Here is a 19708-nt window from a genome sequence, read left to right as displayed (position 1 = left end):
GGACTCTGTCGTCCGCAGCTTGTCCGTGCAAGACATTATGAATAACAAACAGCCTCTTCCCTTCACGACCCACTCAGCCTGGCGTGAAATTCAAAACGACTGCCCTGACCTCAGAAGAGTACACGCTCACCTAAAGCAAGGAACCAGACCTTCCAAGAAACTCACGAACATCAAAGACGTCAAGCGCTATTTAAATGTTGCCTCCATCTCGAAGGACGGTCTCCTTGTTGTTAAACGTGATCAACCATTCTCTCCGACAACTGAAGCAATAGTGGTACCACATTCCATCCTGGATGGTCTACTAACTGCTCTTCACATTCGCTTGAACCACCCTTCTCGCCATCAGCTACAAGCAGTCGCCCATCGCCACTTCTATGCCCTTGACATGAATTCTGCCCTAACCCAAGTGTCTTCCTCCTGTCACACTTGTGCGTCCCTTCACAAATTCCCAAGTTCCCTCGTCCCTCAGTCTACAGACGACCCTCCTGAAGTTGTGGGGATTTCCTTTGCCGCAGATGTAATCAAAAGAGAACGCCAACTCATCCTTGTGCTCAGAGAGTGCTCTACTTCTTTCACAAGCTCTTGTTTGATCCCTGATGAGAAGCACGAAACACTAAAGGACGCTCTCACACGACTCATTGTTGCACCCAATTGAAGGTCCACGTGCCGTTTTACGTGTTGATCCTGCTCCTGCTTTCGTCTCCATCAGCAACAGTGATGGCCTAAAACACCTTAATGTTTCCCTTGATGTTGGCAGAGTTAAGAACAAAAACAAAAACCCAGTAGCGGAAAAAGCAGTTCAAGAACTTGAAGAAGAACTGTTAAGATACGAGCCCAGTGGTGGCTCCGTTAGCTCAACTGGTTTGGCAATAGCAACGGCTCGTCTGAACTCCAGACTCCGCCAGCCAGGTCTGTCCTCCCACGAACTCTGGACAAAACGTAGCCAATTTACAGGTGACGAAATACCGATTTCTGACCGCCAGTGTATTCTGGCCAAACACAACCAGAGGTTGCTCAACCACCCATATAGTGAGAAGTCTAAACATCCAAAGGAACCAATCTCACGAATTCAACGAGAGGTCAATGTTGGTGACCTTGTCTATCTCATTGCCGATCGTAATAAGCTACGTGCTCGGGACCGATACATCGTAACCGAAGTCAACGATCCCTGGTGTTTCACCAAAAAGTTCACGGGTTCACAATTACGTGCGTCATCTTATAAAGTTAAGCTTAGTGAGTGCTACGTAGTACCATCATCGGTCTCCAACAGCCTCCCACACCCTCAGCGTGAAGAAGATCAAGATTCTGATCAGGACACACCGCCCCAATCAGAACCACGTCTATTACAGCCCCCTGCAGAACTGACTCTCCCATACACCGACGCTACCTCAGCTACTTCCAGCTGTCAAAGTACACCTCCTGATGTTGATGAAGTTACATTAAGCCTACCCGTTCAATCCACATTTAGAAGAGTCTCCACTTACCACTGAAGGCACCACTTTCTCTGAGACACCTTCGAGGCCTCAGCGCTCTCGCAGACAGCCCTCTCACCTAAAGGACTATGTACTTTACTAATGCTCTTTAGTAAGCCTCTATGGCATATAAACTATACTCCGTTCCTGTTCAGTTTACTATCTGTGTTAAGAAGGTTAAGAAAGAGAAGAAGAAGAAGTTGCGCCAGCAGGTCCCACTGTCCTGCGGTTGTTAACACTTGTTTTACGCGCGCTCTTATGAGTGACGTCGGACTGTTTTAGTGTTGTTTTGTTGTCCGCCATTTTGTAAGCTCTGTTTCGTAATAAAGTCTATTCGTTGCGATTCTGTTCACTTACTGGCGCACGTTTAATTCTCAATCTTATTACATTCAATTTTCGGTTTACAATCTATTGACAATCTACTCACAATCTGCTCACAATCTCAATCACAATCTCTATCACAATCTCTATCACAATCTCTCGCTCATACAACTTAGCTCTCTATTTATAACAACTGGTGACTCCCTTTTGGCACATACAATTTGCAGTTCCGTTCTCTTTCGCCCGCAAGGGAGCATTTCTGTGTTATCTTGTTAAGTCCATCGTCCGTTCCAACATAATGTTGGCAAAAACAATCTTTTACTTCACAAACAAATTTAACATAACCTTCTACTTGGCAATAACAACTATTTCACATAACAAACAATCTAACATGACATTTAACTTGGCAATAACAACTATTTTACGCAACTTTTATGACACTCTCCCCCCTTTGATTCGCTTACAAATCAATCATGCACCTGGTTTTCCACTTGGAATCTAACGCCGCTGCGCGCACAGGATTACGTCTGAGAGGTTTATTGCTTTTACTTGGAAGCAATCTTTCCTTAGTCCCATCTGTACTTTCGAGGGTGGCTCTTATCTCTAAAGGGTAAAGTTTTTGTACCGGTCTGGAAAGGCGGAGATGTTTACCCTTGGCAATGACTTTAACTTCTGCACCTCTAACTACTTGATCTCTTCCTTTAATCAATCTCTCTACTACTCCTGTCTTCCACAGAGCCCTCTTCTTATTCTCTTCGAACACTACAACAATGTCTCCCTTTTCTATTACCCTCTTGTTTTCGCTCGACTTTGCCTTGTGGAACTCTCTAAGGTCTGTAAAATACTCCTTTCTCCATCTTTCCCAAAAGTGTGCTAATTTAAGTGCTACGTATCTAAATCTCTTACTACACCTAGATTCATTTTCCTCACCTTCTTCTAAGTTCTCCTCTGGCAAAGACTTCAAACGCCTACCATAAATCAGATGCGATGGGGTTAGAACTTCCTCTTCTAATTCGTCATATGCATACGTCAGTGGTCGTGAGTTTAAGGTTCCCTCTATCTCTATCACTACAGTCAGTAGTTCGTCGAATGTAAGTTTTGCGTTACTAAGGACCTTCCTTAAACATGCCTTTACGGACCCGATCATACGTTCAAAAAATCCTCCCCACCACGGGGCCCGTTCGAGGTTAAAACGCCATTCCGTTTTCGTGCTTTCCAATTCGCACTTAACTTCAGGGTGATTAAATAATTTCCTAAGCGCTTTTTCCGTGGCCTTCAATGTTTTGGCATTGTCTGAAATTATCAACGCTGGCGTTCCGTGCCTACTTGAAAATCGTCTAAGTGCTCTTTGAAAGGTTTGTGAGGATAAATCCTCGACCAATCTAAGTGAACTGCGCGCGTCACGCAGCAAGTGAACAACGCAATGTATACTTTCTCTACTTCTCCTTTTTTACTCTTTACGTACAGTGGTCCGGCAAAATCTATCCCTATTTTAGAGAACAGAAAAGTTTCTCTAACTCTAAATTCGGGTAAAGAAGCTGTGGGTGGATTACTGTAAGACTTACTTCCCATTCTCTTACATACGACACACTTATTAATTTGTTTCTTTACGGCTTGCCTTCCCTTTGGCACCCAATACCTTGAACGTAACTCCGCTAACGATCCTCTAAGCCCACTATGGTGTACCTTAATGTGACAATCCTCAATAATTAATCAAGTAAATGCGTGTTCCTTTGGAAGAATCAATGGTTTGCGGGCGCATTCTTCTAAGTCGGAATTTCCCAGCCTTCCTATGCACCTAAGCATCTTGTTCTCGTCTTCAACTATGTTTAATGACTTTTTGAGTTGATCAAAATTATTTTGTTTTCTTAAATCTACCTGGGCTGATTTAACCCACGCATATTCTGCGCTAATCAATTCTCCTCGACTTAGATGTAAAGTGGCAATTTCCTCCTGTGTCGATACGTTGTTATTCTCCTTTAATTCTTTCCGGCCTTTTAGCTTATTAACGAAACGTGACACTAACGCTGTAATGCGCACAAGGTTTCTTAGCGAACTGTACTTACTTATATTTATGACATGCGAAATATCGCCTGGTGTTGAAGTCTCAACAACCAACGAATTAATATCCCCAACCTTTTTCTCACTATTACTTTCAGTCGTGTCTAAAATTGTCTCTTTTGGGGCCATTTACTGTCATCCTGACTTAACCATGGGGGACCGTTCCACCAAAGCCTTTTGTGTTTTAGGTTGGAACCAAACATTCCTCTTGAACCTAAATCTGCAGGGTTTTCTCTGCTGGGGCAGTACCCCCAATCTCTTTTGTTCATTAATTTCAATATTTCATTCACCCGGTGCCTAACAAATTGTTTCCACTCCCCCCTGTTTTCAATCCAACATAGGGCAGTCTTACTATGTAGCCAATACCTTATATTGCTGAATTCTACATCATGCCCCATAGCTGTTGATACAGTATTCATGAGTTGTGCCAAAATCCTTGCTGACATTAACTCTAACCTTGGTATAGTTTGTAATTTCAACGGTGCTACTCTGCATTTAAGGTAAGCATTGTCGTATACAGCTGATTCAATTAAGTTTGTGGCAGGCAATAGCCCAATGAATATTCCACGCGCAAGAGGCATGAAGGGATTGATGGCATTTTATGCATGATTATGCAACGAATGAAGTTATTATTGGAAAAGCATTGTTGAGTATAAATATAATCATCTCGTGGGAATAGTGTGAGGATGAACTTAAGGCTGTTATTATACTGTATAGCGGTAATGTGAAATACACATTGTTTAATTTTGTATTATAGAAATAACCGAAATGAATCAGCATCGATTGCTGGTGCAAGTTCCTCTTTAAACTGCTTGAACAGGAACTCACGTAGCGCTTTCACATCGTTAAAAATGTCGACGTTTTGACATGTATATGTGTCATTCTGCCTTTTATTACCTTGCCGTGTAACTTTTAACATTCCGGATATTAACGCTTTCTTCCTCGTAATTTTCCATGACTTTGGAACCGAATATCCACCAAATGCACTATTTATCAATCTAACTGTTTGCTCGCCTGCAAAGTGCAACCACAAGCTATTGTGATTAATGCACATGTTCCTTTGGGAATTGCAAAATCACCGCATTTTTCATATGTGTCTTTTGTACTCTGTTGTTCGCATAGTGTCATTGTTTGGTCGAATGATAACATAATAAAATACTTAGCGTCCATTAACGACACCATTCAAAATATGTCGATGCATTAGTTAGTCAAATGCACTGGACCCATGACACTGTTCGCGCTTTCAATTTACATTTGCCTATTGCCTGTCACAAACTTAATTGAATCAGCTGTATGTGCCCTCGTCAGTAACATATACCAAATACACAACCGCGCAATAACCCTTTGTGCTTGCGTCTCCAAACCCATGTAGATCGCATCGGCGGATTACCCGCTTTGGATGTCTATAAACACATCTGCTAATCCTAATTTCCTTGATTGCTATTAAATCCTTAACTATATCCTCCCACGCACGCTTATGGGGTCCCTCTAAAATTGCGTCCCATTCAATATCTCCCTTACAACAATCTTGAAACAGCATTTTCATGCGTATAATAATGGGACCTATCCATCCTAATGGGTCAAATTGACTTGCCAGTAAACTAAGTAGGTTGCGTTTAGTAAGGGTGGTATTTTTAGCCGCCTCTGCGAGCTTTGAAAATTCGAATATGAATTCGTCGCTCTCAACGTCCCATGCAAGACCTAGCACCTTCTCATGTCCGCCACTTAACTTGGATACTGTGCCTAATGTTTGTTTGGCCATAGCTCTCTTCCCAAACTGCGGTTGGCTTTACGTCAGAAGTATGCGGATGATTCGAATCTACTTTTTTATTTTCTGCTATTTCCTCTCTCAATATTTCATCGTTAGTTAGCCATTTCCTTAGCTTAAACCCAGCTTTGCCCATCCTATCTTTGGCTTTTTTATACAACGCATATGCCTTTCGTGTGTCCTCTTCTCCCGAAACTAAATCATCGACATAAAAACTCTCTAAAAGTTTTCGTACAAATTCCGGGTCTTCCTTGTTGTATTTAGAAATGTGATACCTTAAGGTTGCGGTTAGCAAAAACGGAGAAGCGTTTAGGCCAAAAACTACGCGGCAAAATTGATAGGTCACGACCTTACTGTTTGGATCTTTAGGGTTTTCTAGCCACAAAAATCTCAGGAATTCTCGATCGGCTTCATCTACCTCTATATTCAGAAAGGCTTTTTCGATATCGCCAACTAAGGCTGTTCTTTTCTCCCGAAATTTTAACAAAATGTGAAATAACAGAGGGTTGAGCGATGGCCCTTTTAATAAACATTCATTTAGCGATGCGCTTCTTTTGTCAGATTTAGCCGAAGCATCATATACCACACGTAACTTTGTCGTCTTAGCGTCCTTCCTAATTGCTGCTAAATGGGGAATATGATATGCGGCTATTGATTGATTTGCCTCGGAAACCTTTTTCACAACTCCCGCCTTAACTTGATTCGTAATAACCGAATTATACTCTTCTAGTATCTCTGGCTCTTTTCTAAGTTTGCACATTTGTGATTTTAACCGCGCTAAACTAAGTTCGTAATTACTCGGCAGTTCTTCGTGGCCAGTTCGCCACAGGAGTTTGACTGAATAGCGAGTCCCATTAAACGTAATATTTTCAACAAATTCTTCGTGAATCTTGTTAGCTTCAACCACCCCCAGGCTCTCCAAATCCCACATGCGTTTTACGTTTTCGTCTAGTTGTTCTGTCTGTACGTCACACTTAGCAACAAAATTCACACCTACCTCTTGAACGCCATCCACTGGCGGACTAGACTTTATAGGACCACTCGCTACCCAACCTAACTTAGTCTCTAAAGCCACTGGCTCATCTACATTACCTCGTACATATCTGCCTGTCTGAAACCTCCACAAATAATCTGTACCTATCAAAATATCTATTTCTAGTCTTTCTCTTTCTGACAAACGTCCGAAAACCATATATTTGCCAAATGTGGGTAATCATTTCGGGCAATTTCCATGTGTTCATTTTGGATTTGCGAGATTTCTGGCACTACAATTGCCTCCAAACTTAAAATTTCACCTCCCCCCACAGGAGCTAAATCGACATGCACTATATCTCTGAGATTAGATCCTATTGCTTGTTGGCCAAAGGTGTTTATAGCTACCCATTCCCTTCGAAGGGTTTGTAATCCCAGCGACCCAGCAGCACGCGCAGTAATAAAGGACTTATGGCTACCCGTGTCAAATAAAACGCGCACCCTACGCCTACATTTACCTAGAGCATGCCCTTGTGCTGTCTGTAGGACAACTCTTGTGCCTGTTACAACATGAGTATTGACTATTTGGTTCTTACAGTTACTGTCGTCATCTGTGGGGCTGTTTTCTTCTTGTTGGACATCACATAATGCCTTGTGATGATCGCCCTTACATGCACTACACTTGGCTGGATATCTACACTCCCTAGCTAAATGTCCCTTCCTTAAACAATTAAAACATCTACCAAATTTTAATAATAATTTCTTACGTTCCTTAGTGTCTATCTTCATGCAGTCTTCATGGCGATGCCCAGGATTGTTACAAAACGCACAGTTCCACGCTTTACCGGCCAACATTGTGCTCCATCGTTCATTCTTGCGTGGTTGTTGTTCTTCTCTTGCTGGCTCTCGCTGGTACTCCTCTCTTAACTCAGTCTCGTCGCCGAGTCTCTTTAAAAATTGCTCCATTTCCCATTCGTGGTGTTCTTCCCCCCTCGTCATTGTTATCCTCAACGAATCTGGCAATTTCTCTAACAGCGAAGGCACAACAGATTTGGCATACGAACCCTGATCGACTTTCAGGGCTTCTAACGATCTAAATTTGCTCTCTACAAAATCGTACAATCTTCGCAGCTTTGTAACATCTCGTTCGCTGTACAGTGGTTCAATGTTTAAAAGTTCGTTTACATAGGCATGTTGGATCAGGGTTGTTTTCCCATAACGTTTTTTCAAGAGTTCAACCGCCGCGCTGTAGTTTTCTGCCGTCAGAGCAAACCCTTGGATCGTGGAACGCGCAGGTTCTAACAGCAGTCCGCGTAAGTACGAAAACTTGTCTACTTCGCTTAGATTAAAGTTTTCATGTATAGCACTCGAAAACCCATCCCAAAATTCTTGCCATTCATGCACTTTACCCGTGAACTTAGGCACTTCGAGTCTGGGCAATCGTACTTGTTTTGTGACTGGTATGCTACTAGAAACCTTCGGACTAGCCGTTGCGGTGCTGGATGAGTTAGTAGAACTCCTATTCAAAGCGTGTTCAATTTTAAGAATAATTGTCTGTACCTCTGATCTTAGGGCTTCTGCTTCTTCGATCTCCGTCTCTATCTTTGTCGTATCATCCCATTTTTCTTCGCTCACGAGGTTTAGTATCTCTTCATCGAGTTTGTCGAGTGTTCTGAGTTTTGCCACCAATGCGACCTTTCGTTCCTCTAGCGCTATCGTCTCGTCGCCGTTCTGGTTGTCGTACCCGATGATTAGCTCTTTTGCTGTTGTCAGCAGCCTTTTCCCGTGCGCCCTATGGCCGCCACGCACTTGTCGCTTCTTTGTCAGTTCTGTGCTCATCTTAAATCCGGCTCAAATGACCAGGTTTCGCGAACTTTGCCCACAATCGCGTTCAGGGAAGCTTGCACACGCTGGTTCCTAATTCAAGGGACTGTATCTTTCGTATTTTCGTTTATTCACGTTTAATTCTCAATCTTATTACATTCAATTTTCGGTTTACAATCTATTGACAATCTACTCACAATCTGCTCACAATCTCAATCACAATCTCTATCACAATCTCTCGGTCATACAACTTAGCTCTCTATTTATAACAACTGGTGACTCCCTTTTGGCACATACAATTTGCAGTTCCGTTCTCTTTCGCCCGCAAGGGAGCACACGTTGGTCATATTCGGCAAATTTTCTCCCGGTAAAGAGGGCTCAGTTTTCCAGCGGTCTTCGCATAAAAAATTAAAAGCTTTTCGTTTTACGCTCTGCTCTCAATTTTGTGTAAGTTGTCCGCTGACAACAATCACAGCAGGATCATCAGCGAACTGAAACCAGTGAATGGGATTTAAAATGACGACTCGCCCATTTTCGATTTGGTTGGAAGTACACACAACAACATAATGTCTCTCAGGGATCTATTGTGCGTTTCTGATCTTTTAGTTAAATAACCAATTAGCTGTTGTGGACAGCCGATGTTGTATATGATTTTATATACTAATTGCACACGAAGAAAGCGCCTTGTGCTGTTTAATGACAATAAGCCCAGTTTAGTGCGTATTTCTTGCGTGCAGGTTTTGCAATTTGCTGAAAGTATAATACGCATTGCTTGGTTCTCCAGATGTTCCAACTATTGCAACTTCCCTTTTCCGCATTCTGCCCAAACCATACAGCCGTAATCCAATACTGGTAAAATGGTTTGTTTGTAAATCCGTAACAACTTCTTACAGCTAAGAAATGATGATATTCAGTTCAGTAATTTAAGCGTGGGGTACAATCGCGCTGATAAATTTGATACGTGGTTTTTCTATTGTCAAACAGCTATCAATGTCAACACCAAGGTATCTGAAATGATCCGACTGTTTCAATATCTTCCACCCTAATTTAACATGCAAATCACACGCATTAGCCACTGAATGTCTAGATCGTATAACCATCACTTCCGTCTTCCTATGATTGCTTATCAGGGTGTTCTGATCGAGCCAAGAATTAATATGTCTAAGGTCTTCATTGATACATTGTTCGGCTATGCTAATGTCTTTCGAGCTGGCATGAAGTTAAGTGTCATCTGCGTACAGTAAACCTTTACTCTTTTGACAAACATTAAGAATACCATTATTATAAATATTAAACAGTGTTGGGCTGAGAGCAGACCCCTGAGGAACTCCGTGTGTAATATTGCGATGATCTGATTCTGCTCCTCCACTTATGATGAACTGACACCTGCTCAAGAGGTAACTTCTGAACCATTCAAACTCGTTATCCTTAACACTTTGTTGTGTGAGCTTATGTAGTAGGATGTCATGATCTATAACATCAAAAGCTTTACGAGGATCAAGAAAAGAGCAAACAACTTTTTCGCCTTTGTCAATGGCTAATTTCCAAGCATCAACAGCTCTAATAAGTGCTACTGTTGTAGAGGAGTGCTTAAGATAAGCATATTGATTATTGATGCTGGCTGATAAGGTCATCATTTTGTGCAAATGCTTGAAGGTTTGAATTTGCAAAAGATTCCTGGATTTGAGAAATACATGGCAGTACTGATATTGGTCTTTGATTATCATGCTCAGTTTTAGATCTTCCTTTATATAATGGAGTTACCTTTGCTACTTTCCATATTGAAGGAAATTGACCACTCATGTACGATGCATTGAATATATTTGTCACAACTTTACTAATGTAAGGTGCAACAATCTTTAGAACTTTGGCAGCAATATTATCTGCACCGGTGGCTTTAAATGAATCAATCGTTTGCAGGCCGTAAGACACATCTGCTTCGCACAAGGATTGGAATTTAAAAGTACTTGTGGGGCTTTTTATTGGTTGTTCAAATTGGATGTGGTTCAAGTATTCAATGAAGGTCAATTTCCCAGAAGCGTCGGTGCAATGGTCGTAAAATACTCATTTAATGAATTTGCTATGTCTTTTTTGTTTGTCAGGTCTTTGTCATTTACCACTAGCTTATTAATTTCGCTTCGATTACTTTTAGACGGTAGAACGCTACGAAGTATATTCCAGAAAGCACGGGGATTACTACGATTTTCATTAAGCTTATTAGAAAAATAGTTCCTCCTAGCCTTCCTATTAACACTCCTCACTCTGTTCCTAAGGGGTTTGTATTCTTCCCAGTCACTAATTAATCCTGATTTACTGCTTTTTTATGAGTTTGGTCGCAGGCTCTCGTCAATGGAAGTACTTCGCCATTAAGCCAAGGATGCATTTGCTTTCGTATGCATTTGCTTTCGTATGCGTTTCCGTCTTAAAGGGAAATGCTGCTCAATCAATGATTTCATCAATAGTTCCCAAGCAGAAGACATATTGTTGACATAATCAAAAGTCTCAATCACATTCAATGGAGCTTGTTGCAAGCTAACCACAAAGTTATTGACAGAAGTTTCATTCCAGGCCCGAGTTGTTATTATCCAATGTTTATTAGGTCAAGTCGCTTTACCGTGGATAATGCCGAAGATGAGATAATGATCGCTCAGAGCTGTAGTTAGAACTCCTACACCCTTAAAAAGACAAGGTGTCGAGGTGATTAAGATGCCTATTAATGAATAGCTATTGTTTGTTACACAAGTTGGTTTGTTAAAGAGTTGTTCTAAACCATTAACCACGAGAAATTCAAATAGTCTTTCTGTTTGTTTAAGAGATGCATTAAGACAATCACAGTTTAAATCCCCGAGGATAATGGTTTCATAATTGTTTTGTGTAGCATATCTGAGCGTGTCATCCATATAGTCAAAGATTTCTAAAGATTCGTCTGGAGCCCTGTAAACACATCCGAACAAATATTTAGTTATCCCCAAGTCTATTCTACGAGTACACTTTAGACCATTCCATGAGTAAAATGCAACACCTCCTCCCCTACAGTTGTTTAGTTGGTCAAGGCGATGTACGGTATATCCTGCAATGTTGACTTCAAAATCAGATATTGAATCATTTAGCCATGTCTCCATAATAGCAATGCACTGCAGAGAAACATGTTTAAAGTTATCTGTAGTTCATCAATGTGAGGTATAACACTTCTACAGTTGATATGAGTTATCCAGGGTTCCTCGAGACTTGGAGAAAACGCCGAGTTTATTGGTTGAGTTGAATGTGCAGAATTTGGCGTTCTTGTCATATTCGAGTTATCTTGCTCGATTGTTCTCCGTTCTCATCCGCGGTTGACTAGATTAATCCCACTTCTCGTCAGCATGAATATTGCCGGGTTGAATGTTGCCAAAGACTTTACAGTATAGTTAATCCTGAGCTTCAGAAAACATTTTCTTACGTAAGAATTCCTCTTCGCGTACGATAAAACTATAACTGGGCAAGCAGATTTGAAACTTGAGATTGATTTCACTTCGTTGTCGTGCATACATAATTTCGCCAATTCAAGAATACAGATTAACAATACAAACACAACAATATTATTCATTGTGATTTGTTATTGCTAAAATTTGTTATTGTGAAATTCCACAGGAATACGCCAAATTATAAATTTGTCGAAACATATCTAAAATGCTTTATGATCGCAATATTAATGATTACACTTGCTGAACTCAGGAACTGCAGTGATTACAGTGGAGTTTTGACATAACTTGTCACGAGCCGTCGCAATTCACATGTCTTATTTTGTTGTTTTGCGAAATCCCTCCTTGTTACATTTTGTAAAGCGACAGTTCCACTATCTGGGCAAGATTCCACAAACAGATTCGCAGGAATGTTAATTTAAGACCTCATTTTATTTCACAAGAAGCCATCGAATTATAGCACCCCTATGACATGTGTTTAGCTCAACTCTCCAACCATTCTGGCTTTAAATTAAATGTTTTTTTCTTTGAACACAGTCAACATTAAAATGTACGCTTTGGCACTGTTTCTGCATCGCTACCTCGCATATGGGCTAAGGTTCAAGGAAACTTTGATCAAGTGCATTACTTGGACTCATGGTATTTTCGCTTGAGAGTTTGGCATAAACTTCTTCTGCGTTGAATCCCACAGGCTTTAAATATCTTAACAAAATTCTGCTTCCCATTTCCTTCACTTAATTTCGCGATTAGGTTCCTCCAAAGGATGTTTGTGAACCCTAATCAAGAAAACAGCGAACGACCTTTGACTTCCCATTTGAACCACACAAAACAGCTGGGACTGTATGAAGTATCACTTTCCCAATTTCATCAGTTCCAACTGAACTAGCTGTCACATTTGTTGGAGTATTCTTTGATGCATCATCCTGCCTTGTTTGTTGATTTTATCTATGGCCCCCTTCCAAGCACAGAAAACATAAACCTTTGGTACTTATTTTCCTAAATCTTTCTCCCACCGTCAATGACAAGAAACCAATACATGACCACACATTGGGATCTTTTCTACAAAATGCACACTCCTTTTCTGTAGATTGAGCAGAAGAACACAACGCTGATGTTGAAAACCTTTTAAACATTGATGGCTTTTGACCGCTTTCCTTGAAGGGAGTATTCTTTGGGAGTTTAGGCCCTAGTGTTGTGGTTTGTACGGATTCTTTTGCCCTTATGACCTGCTCCAAGAATGAGAATAATGTTTTGATTGGTACAAAATCCTCTTTTTAGTCTCCAATTTCAAGCTCCCATTTTTCCACAACTTTCTTAGGTAACTTGTCAACAATTAGTGGAACCAAAACATGACTTTTTTAGTAATTTACATTTTATGTGTGTGCTTTGTTATGAACTATGTATCAGATTAACAAGGAGGGCATTGTAGGAAGGCATTTGTGTTTACTTTCTCAACTGAAATGTTAATATCAAGTATTCTGTAGACCCAAAACGAAAGATATTGATAACTGGTAGCGTGCCTTCTGAAAATTTGGCAACAAAAAGTCATGAAATTTCGAAAGCTAAGTATCACATCCTCGTAAGACCAGATATCCAGCCAAGTACTTCACATGAACAAGCAGCAAGCTTCGAAAATGTGTCGGTGGTTGGTGTGTCTAGTACTGAAGAACTCATAACAGAATTAAAATATATCCAAACCTGGAAAGTAGAAGAGAAGCAAGATAAGGAGATCAGCATAAAACTTTTTGAAGAACCTTACAGCATTCCAAAATACACCGTGCTTGTTGATTCTGATTTGGAATTTATTGTTTTTGTATACCAGTGGCCAATTCCTGAGGACCATAAAATATACAAGACCACAAACTGTTCTGTAAGAAACTGTTGTGTGAAAGAATTGTTGAAGGAACTTGAGAGCTGTAACATGTGTTTGGGACTACCAGATACTGATGAAGTCAAGGATGCTGTTGTTGACCCTACAACTACTCAAGAATATATACCTGGAGCCATTATACGACACTCTGTGCCCAAAGAATCAACAAGTGAGGAGCCCAATTTTGAACTTTTGTGTCATATCGATCTATTGATTGTTACATGATAAAGGAAGCAACACTTGACCAGAAAAACTCTTGTCAACCATGTACACCTGCTTTTAATGCTATCAACAGGGCTGTTAGGCGAAAGTCGAAAGCTTCAGCTGAACCAGCCAAACCTAAAGCATCGCTTGCTGCATGTGGAGCTGAGAAAGTAAGAGCAACTGTTTAAGCTACCACAACACTGGGACAATATGAGATGTCTACAGAGTTGGAAGTAATCCAAGATGCCACCGCAAGGCGAAGGTACTTGGAGAATCGCGATGGCGTCTGCAGGAATATGGATGGGAAACTGTATCTGCATAATATGGTAGAAAAAATCCATGTTTTGACAAGCAATTGCCGACACAGCCATTACGACTACTCCACATATGCTGCCACATGTCTGCAGTGGGTAAAATTTGGCACAGCTCTGCTCACAGCGGTGCGATCCGCTCTTAGGGCATAAGGGTAGCGTCTCCGCACAAATATATTTATTTTCTTTTAGATGCCTTTGGAATTGCAAACAAATTGTTCTGGGCTCACTATCCAGTGGAAAGCGCTATCCTAAACACTGGCATGTTAATTGTTCTATACCGCACGCACATTTTAAACCAGAAGAGCGTGGCATGGCCACTCGGTTACCCGCCTAGCCCCAAAAATATAGGTATCACTTACCTCTGTTTGACACCATACAGGCGAATTCTTTTGCGTTAAATTAACGTTACATTATCACAAAACTCGTAACTTAAGATGTGAAACCAATACAATGAAATGAAAAACTTCACACTTCCCAAAACGACTATAAATCAAGTGTTAATTATCATATTCACGTTCACTTGAATATATTTGAATATTTCATAATGGTGCGTCGCTTTGATTTTTCCCGCGAACAATTATCACTGGAAACTTCGTGTAATCACAGCTATTTTACTTCTATTCACTTCTATGCTTTGGGTCAGCAGATATGAATATTCAATAAACAAACTTCATGTAATACAGAATATAATGGAGGCGGGATTCCTTTATTTAGCCACCAGTAATATGGAGAAGACAACAAATATATGAGATAAAGGACAGTAAAAGTGGGTTTCATACCAGTAAATATACTTTATACATTCCTAGTGATGATAATGTAAATTCATATATTTAAGAGTGTGAATTTTTACCTCCTGAATGTATTCATGGTCTATAATAACCTATCATACATCTAACATACCAATCCACATATCCACAACTAATATAAGGAATGGCGCTGAGATTTTGCCTTGAACAGTCTATAACCGATATTTCTTGGCGTTCCGAACACTCGTCTTCCGCCCATGGAAATCTCAACAACAGTTGAAATAGGTAAAATGGAAAAGGCGCCTGTGTCACAAAGTTCAGCTTTGAAAATTGTGTCAGCTCACTTGTTACTTTTTTAATTATATAGGCGCGAACAATTCCCACTTGTTACTCATAACAAACAGACGCTTGACATACAAAGATGTCTTGGAGCGATATTATCACGAACTGGTTTGCGGCAAATCAGAAAGATATCATGGATCATCTGGTACATGCAAAAGTAATACCGCCAACAATTATCGACAATCAAATGCTTCATTCAATTTTATTAATGCAAATCATGCCAGAAACGTTGACAGAATTAACTGTTCCTCCAGCACCTCAAGCAATGAGTAATTTCTCTCATCATGCAAATGCTAAAGAAGCGATGTTGTGGGGTCTACAAAAGAAGATCATTGATGGGATAAAATCCTTAGAAAAACAAATGGGTGTGAACTTAGAACATTATCATAAATTAAACATTGACAATTGAACATTTCATATTTTGTATTTAACATTCATGTATAATACACTCATGTAATAATCTTCTTAAGGATCTGTTCAATTAACTAGTTTTAAAAACCATAAGGTAATGTTTTATAATTGCCCACAATCACATGTTTGTTGTACACAATGCGACAGTCTTTCTTCACACGCTTGGTCTTAATGGTACGCTCATTCGGATTCCGTACAATTTTTAATGGAATGTCTATGGCCACTTTATTGCTTATCTGTATTACCTCAAAATTTATCTTTTGCCTTGTGGTGCTATCCAGCGTAATTCTGCATATCTTTGTCTTGACCTTGTTTGTATTGATACAATAACAATAATTTTATAGGCCGCCCGAAATGAACGTTGTTATATGAGTTTCTTTTAATTTGTCGGTCGATTCACCCAGGTATGTATGGGCCCAATGGAGGTTCACCTGCATCGAGTTTGTTCACGAATATCACCAAATCTGTGTTGTAATACAAGGCTCGTTCTTGTAACATGTCCAACAGATCGTACAATTTGAGACGCGCATAAGCAGTCAAAAGGCGGCGATGACAACCTTGGTTTTAGAGCTTGGGGTAATCGCACTTGGCACAAATCGCCCATCACAAACTTTGATCTCGTCCGAACTCAAGTAATTGTAATACACTTGCGGATCCTTGATCAATTCTGTTTTGGTCATGTTTTGTTCCTTGCACGAATTTGCCTGGAGCAAGAAACTTTATAAGTTCATGTCACTCTATCCTTTTTACAAAATCTTTTGCACTACTCATCCCAAACATCAACTTTGCCAGCGCACGCAAGCCAGGGTTGTACTCGATTTTACCAGGATCCAACTGAAACCTTGATGTTCCAAGTACTCCGCGACGTATCTCAGTTTCTGTTCTTCCGTCACACACTCTTTGGGATACCCACTTGCCTCTTGTTTGATCTTTAGGAACGTGTAGATGTAGTTCTTGAATAATTTGTCTGAGGTATCTCTTAAAATTACTTCAACATGAATGCTCTACAACATGCACATTTTTGCTCAACGATTTACTCTTAATGGATAATGATACCCTTAAGAAATAAATTCTAAAAATGATACATAAAAAAACCAAACAGGCTTATGTTTATTTCCCTTGTTGGAATGTTTAAGGAAGTTTTTCTTAGTTCTCCCAAAAGGTAAGGCTGTCATTGGACAATGACGTATGTAGACTTAGAGTCAAATACATGATTCTTCTGTGATACCTATGGCGTTCCGTTCCGGTCAAAACTGCTTAAGAGTACAAATGAAATATGAAACACTATGGCAGTAAGTTATAGCTCGTTAAGTATATTCGAAGCACACAAAATAATGTCGTATTCACAAAATAATCTAACGAAACGTCCCCTGATACAAATGAAATCCGCAAAAACGTTTCCACGCGTTAGAGCGCGCGCGCGCGCTCTATGTACCCCAATTATGTACCGTTCCGTTGCACAAAATAAATTCCGTCGCCTAGCAACCGTACCGTCACACAAAATTAATTCGAACTTAACACGTGAACACAAAAAACACAGAAGTGGACTGGGGTTGATCATAAAAGGAAAATTACAAAATGGCGGCAATAAGGAGTCAATTGGATGAGTTTCAAATTGACGAGTTTTTCAGAGCATTACTAACTTTATTGCAATCATCTTTGAGTGAGAACCTGTCATTTGATTCGGCAGAGTTCTTGGCCCGTCGTCTTGATGCTTATGAAAGAAATCTAAATGTTTTGAATTCACGCCTTCGAGAAACGTACCCCGAGGAAGAACAGTTGTTAAGTGACTTGGGCCGGCTGATTAGAATTATTTATCAACAAAGAGAATTTTGCGAAGCTTTATCTTACCAAAATTTCTTTCTGGAGGAGCAACAAGGCACGCAATCAGTTGTTAGAGTAAGTAGATCTGGAATAGGTAGACCAACAGTTGAACTATCGCAAGCATTATTAGAAGTTCTTCACGATAACGTTGGATTTTCGTGGTCTCAAATTGCTCGTAGTCTTGGAATATCTGAAAGAACAATTCGACGCCGAAGGAATTCATTCGCAATGCCAAACAACCGGTCGTTTAGTGACATTCTTGACGATGATCTTGATAACATTGTGCGTGAAGTTTTACGTATAACGCCTAGAATTGGCTATAGGCTCGTCCAAGGTGCATTGCGTAATCGTGGTTTGAATGTACAAAGACGTCGAATCCTAGATAGTCTACGAAGGGTTGATCCAGTTATGGTCACATTGAGAGCATCCAGAGCAATTATACGACGCCGTTATTCTGTTCCATGTCCAAATGCATTATGGTGAGTGTGAAATAATCAACATTAATTTGATTCACCTTATAATTTTGAATCACCTGATAATTTTGAGTTACAAGCAACTAAGAAATGCTAATTGATAATTTTTCCACTGATATTACTATAGGCATTTAGATGGTAATCATAAACTGATTCAACCATATCGCTTTGTAATTCACGGAGGAATAGATGGCTTCTCCAGGATGATAGTATTTTTGAAGGTAGCTACTAACAATGAAGCACTAACTGTTTTTACAAGGCTTTCGAGAAGCTGTAAATAAATTTAACCTGCCTTCACGAGTACGAACTGATTTGGGTTTGGAAAATATAGAGGTTGCTCGCTTTATGCTCGAAACACGTGGTCTGAATCGTGGAAGCATCATAACTGGAACTTCTGTGCACAATCAACGCATAGAAAGGCTTTGGCGAGAAGTGAACAGTATTGTATGTTGTAGGTTCGTGAATATATTTTCTTGTCTTGAGTCACTAGTGCTGGATTCAACCAACGAGTTACACTTGTTTGTGTTACATTATGTGTACACTCCCCTTATTAACGAAGCACTTTGTGAACTTACTGAGGCATGGAACAATCATCCTTTGAGTAGTGAAAGGAACCTGAGCCCTCGACAGCTATGGGTGCAAGGTATGATTTCTGAAAGAAACACCAACTATAGTGCTGTGTCTAGTGTTCACAGTGGTCAACATATTGACTGGAATGAGTATGGCATTGATGAAGATGGTCCATCGGCTACATTGCAGTCTGATTACAGTGTGACTGTTCCGCAATCGCAAATTAACATAAGAGATGAGCATTTTGGTCAAATGGAACAATTAGCAAACCAAATTCATGATTTGGATGATACAGATGGCATTGTTGCCTTTCTTGTCATTCTTAACTACTTACAACAACTTGACTATCTTTAGCAGGCATAAATGTAGTATATTACTTGCAGTTTTTGATGCACATGAACACTATTAACACAACATCAATTGACAATAAAAAAAAATATGGCAGATGTACATTTTACCAGAATGCACTGCAGTCAGAAATCGTTTAAAAAGCATTTTGAAGTTTTTTGAAGGACAGATATAAGAAAGGAGGTTATTTTCTTTGTTGTGTTAAAGTTTCATATCATTAGGTGATTTTCTTCGCATCGTTTGTTAGTCATTTATGCTTGATTCTTGCTATGTATTGTGGTAAAATGTACATGCTGCCATCTTTTTAGTTATGGTCAATTACGTAAGATAATCAGTAAAAGAGTTTAAGCAGCTATAACATGGAATAAATTAGTTGACATTTTTCCACTCAATTTTAACAGACTCTGTCTGTTTTAGTGAACCAGTCACAACTTATCAGTGTAAAATCTGGTCTTACTCAGAAAATATCCAATTGCCAACTGTTATTTTATGCTATATGCTGGAATTTTTTGTTAATATGAACAGAACGTTTGAGTTGAAAACACAACTACTTCATGGAACTTACGATATAAATCGATATAAATTACACAATGCCAAATCCTTCCTCTTGGGTATCTATCGCTGTATCCATGTTCTTTTTAAAATCTTCAAAACTTGTAACAGCTCCAGGCAATTCCAATTCCATTGGGCAGGTGTTTGAGTTAGGAAAGACAGAAGAGTTTTGTAG

General features: G+C 39.9%; 1 protein-coding gene across 1 annotated transcript; it reads left to right on the top strand.

Moving 5' to 3' along the window:
* Positions 1 to 17344: 17344 nt before the first annotated feature.
* Positions 17345 to 19681, top strand: LOC114536523. Its single transcript, XM_028557866.1, has 3 exons — positions 17345 to 18069; positions 18191 to 18284; positions 18382 to 19681. Exons 1-3 carry the CDS (start codon positions 17345 to 17347, stop codon positions 18985 to 18987), a joined length of 1425 nt encoding a protein of 474 aa, XP_028413667.1. The 3' UTR covers positions 18988 to 19681.
* The last annotated feature ends 27 nt before the right edge of the window (positions 19682 to 19708 follow it).

This window comes from Dendronephthya gigantea, unplaced genomic scaffold, assembly GCF_004324835.1.
Source record: "Dendronephthya gigantea isolate DGI-Jeju-01 unplaced genomic scaffold, DenGig_1.0 000138F, whole genome shotgun sequence".
Taxonomy (NCBI): Eukaryota; Metazoa; Cnidaria; class Anthozoa; order Malacalcyonacea; family Nephtheidae; genus Dendronephthya; species Dendronephthya gigantea.
This window is presented reverse-complemented; position numbering and strand designations above follow the sequence as displayed.

Bases quoted from the DNA above. Each gene is read 5' to 3' on its own strand.
- LOC114536523 (XM_028557866.1), top strand. From the start codon at position 17,345: ATGGCGGCAATAAGGAGTCAATTGGATGAGTTTCAAATTGACGAGTTT. The intron at 18,070-18,190 runs GTGAGTGTGAAA...ATATTACTATAG, and splicing joins CCATGTCCAAATGCATTATG to GCATTTAGATGGTAATCATA. The intron at 18,285-18,381 runs GTAGCTACTAAC...ACTGATTTGGGT, and splicing joins GGATGATAGTATTTTTGAAG to TTGGAAAATATAGAGGTTGC.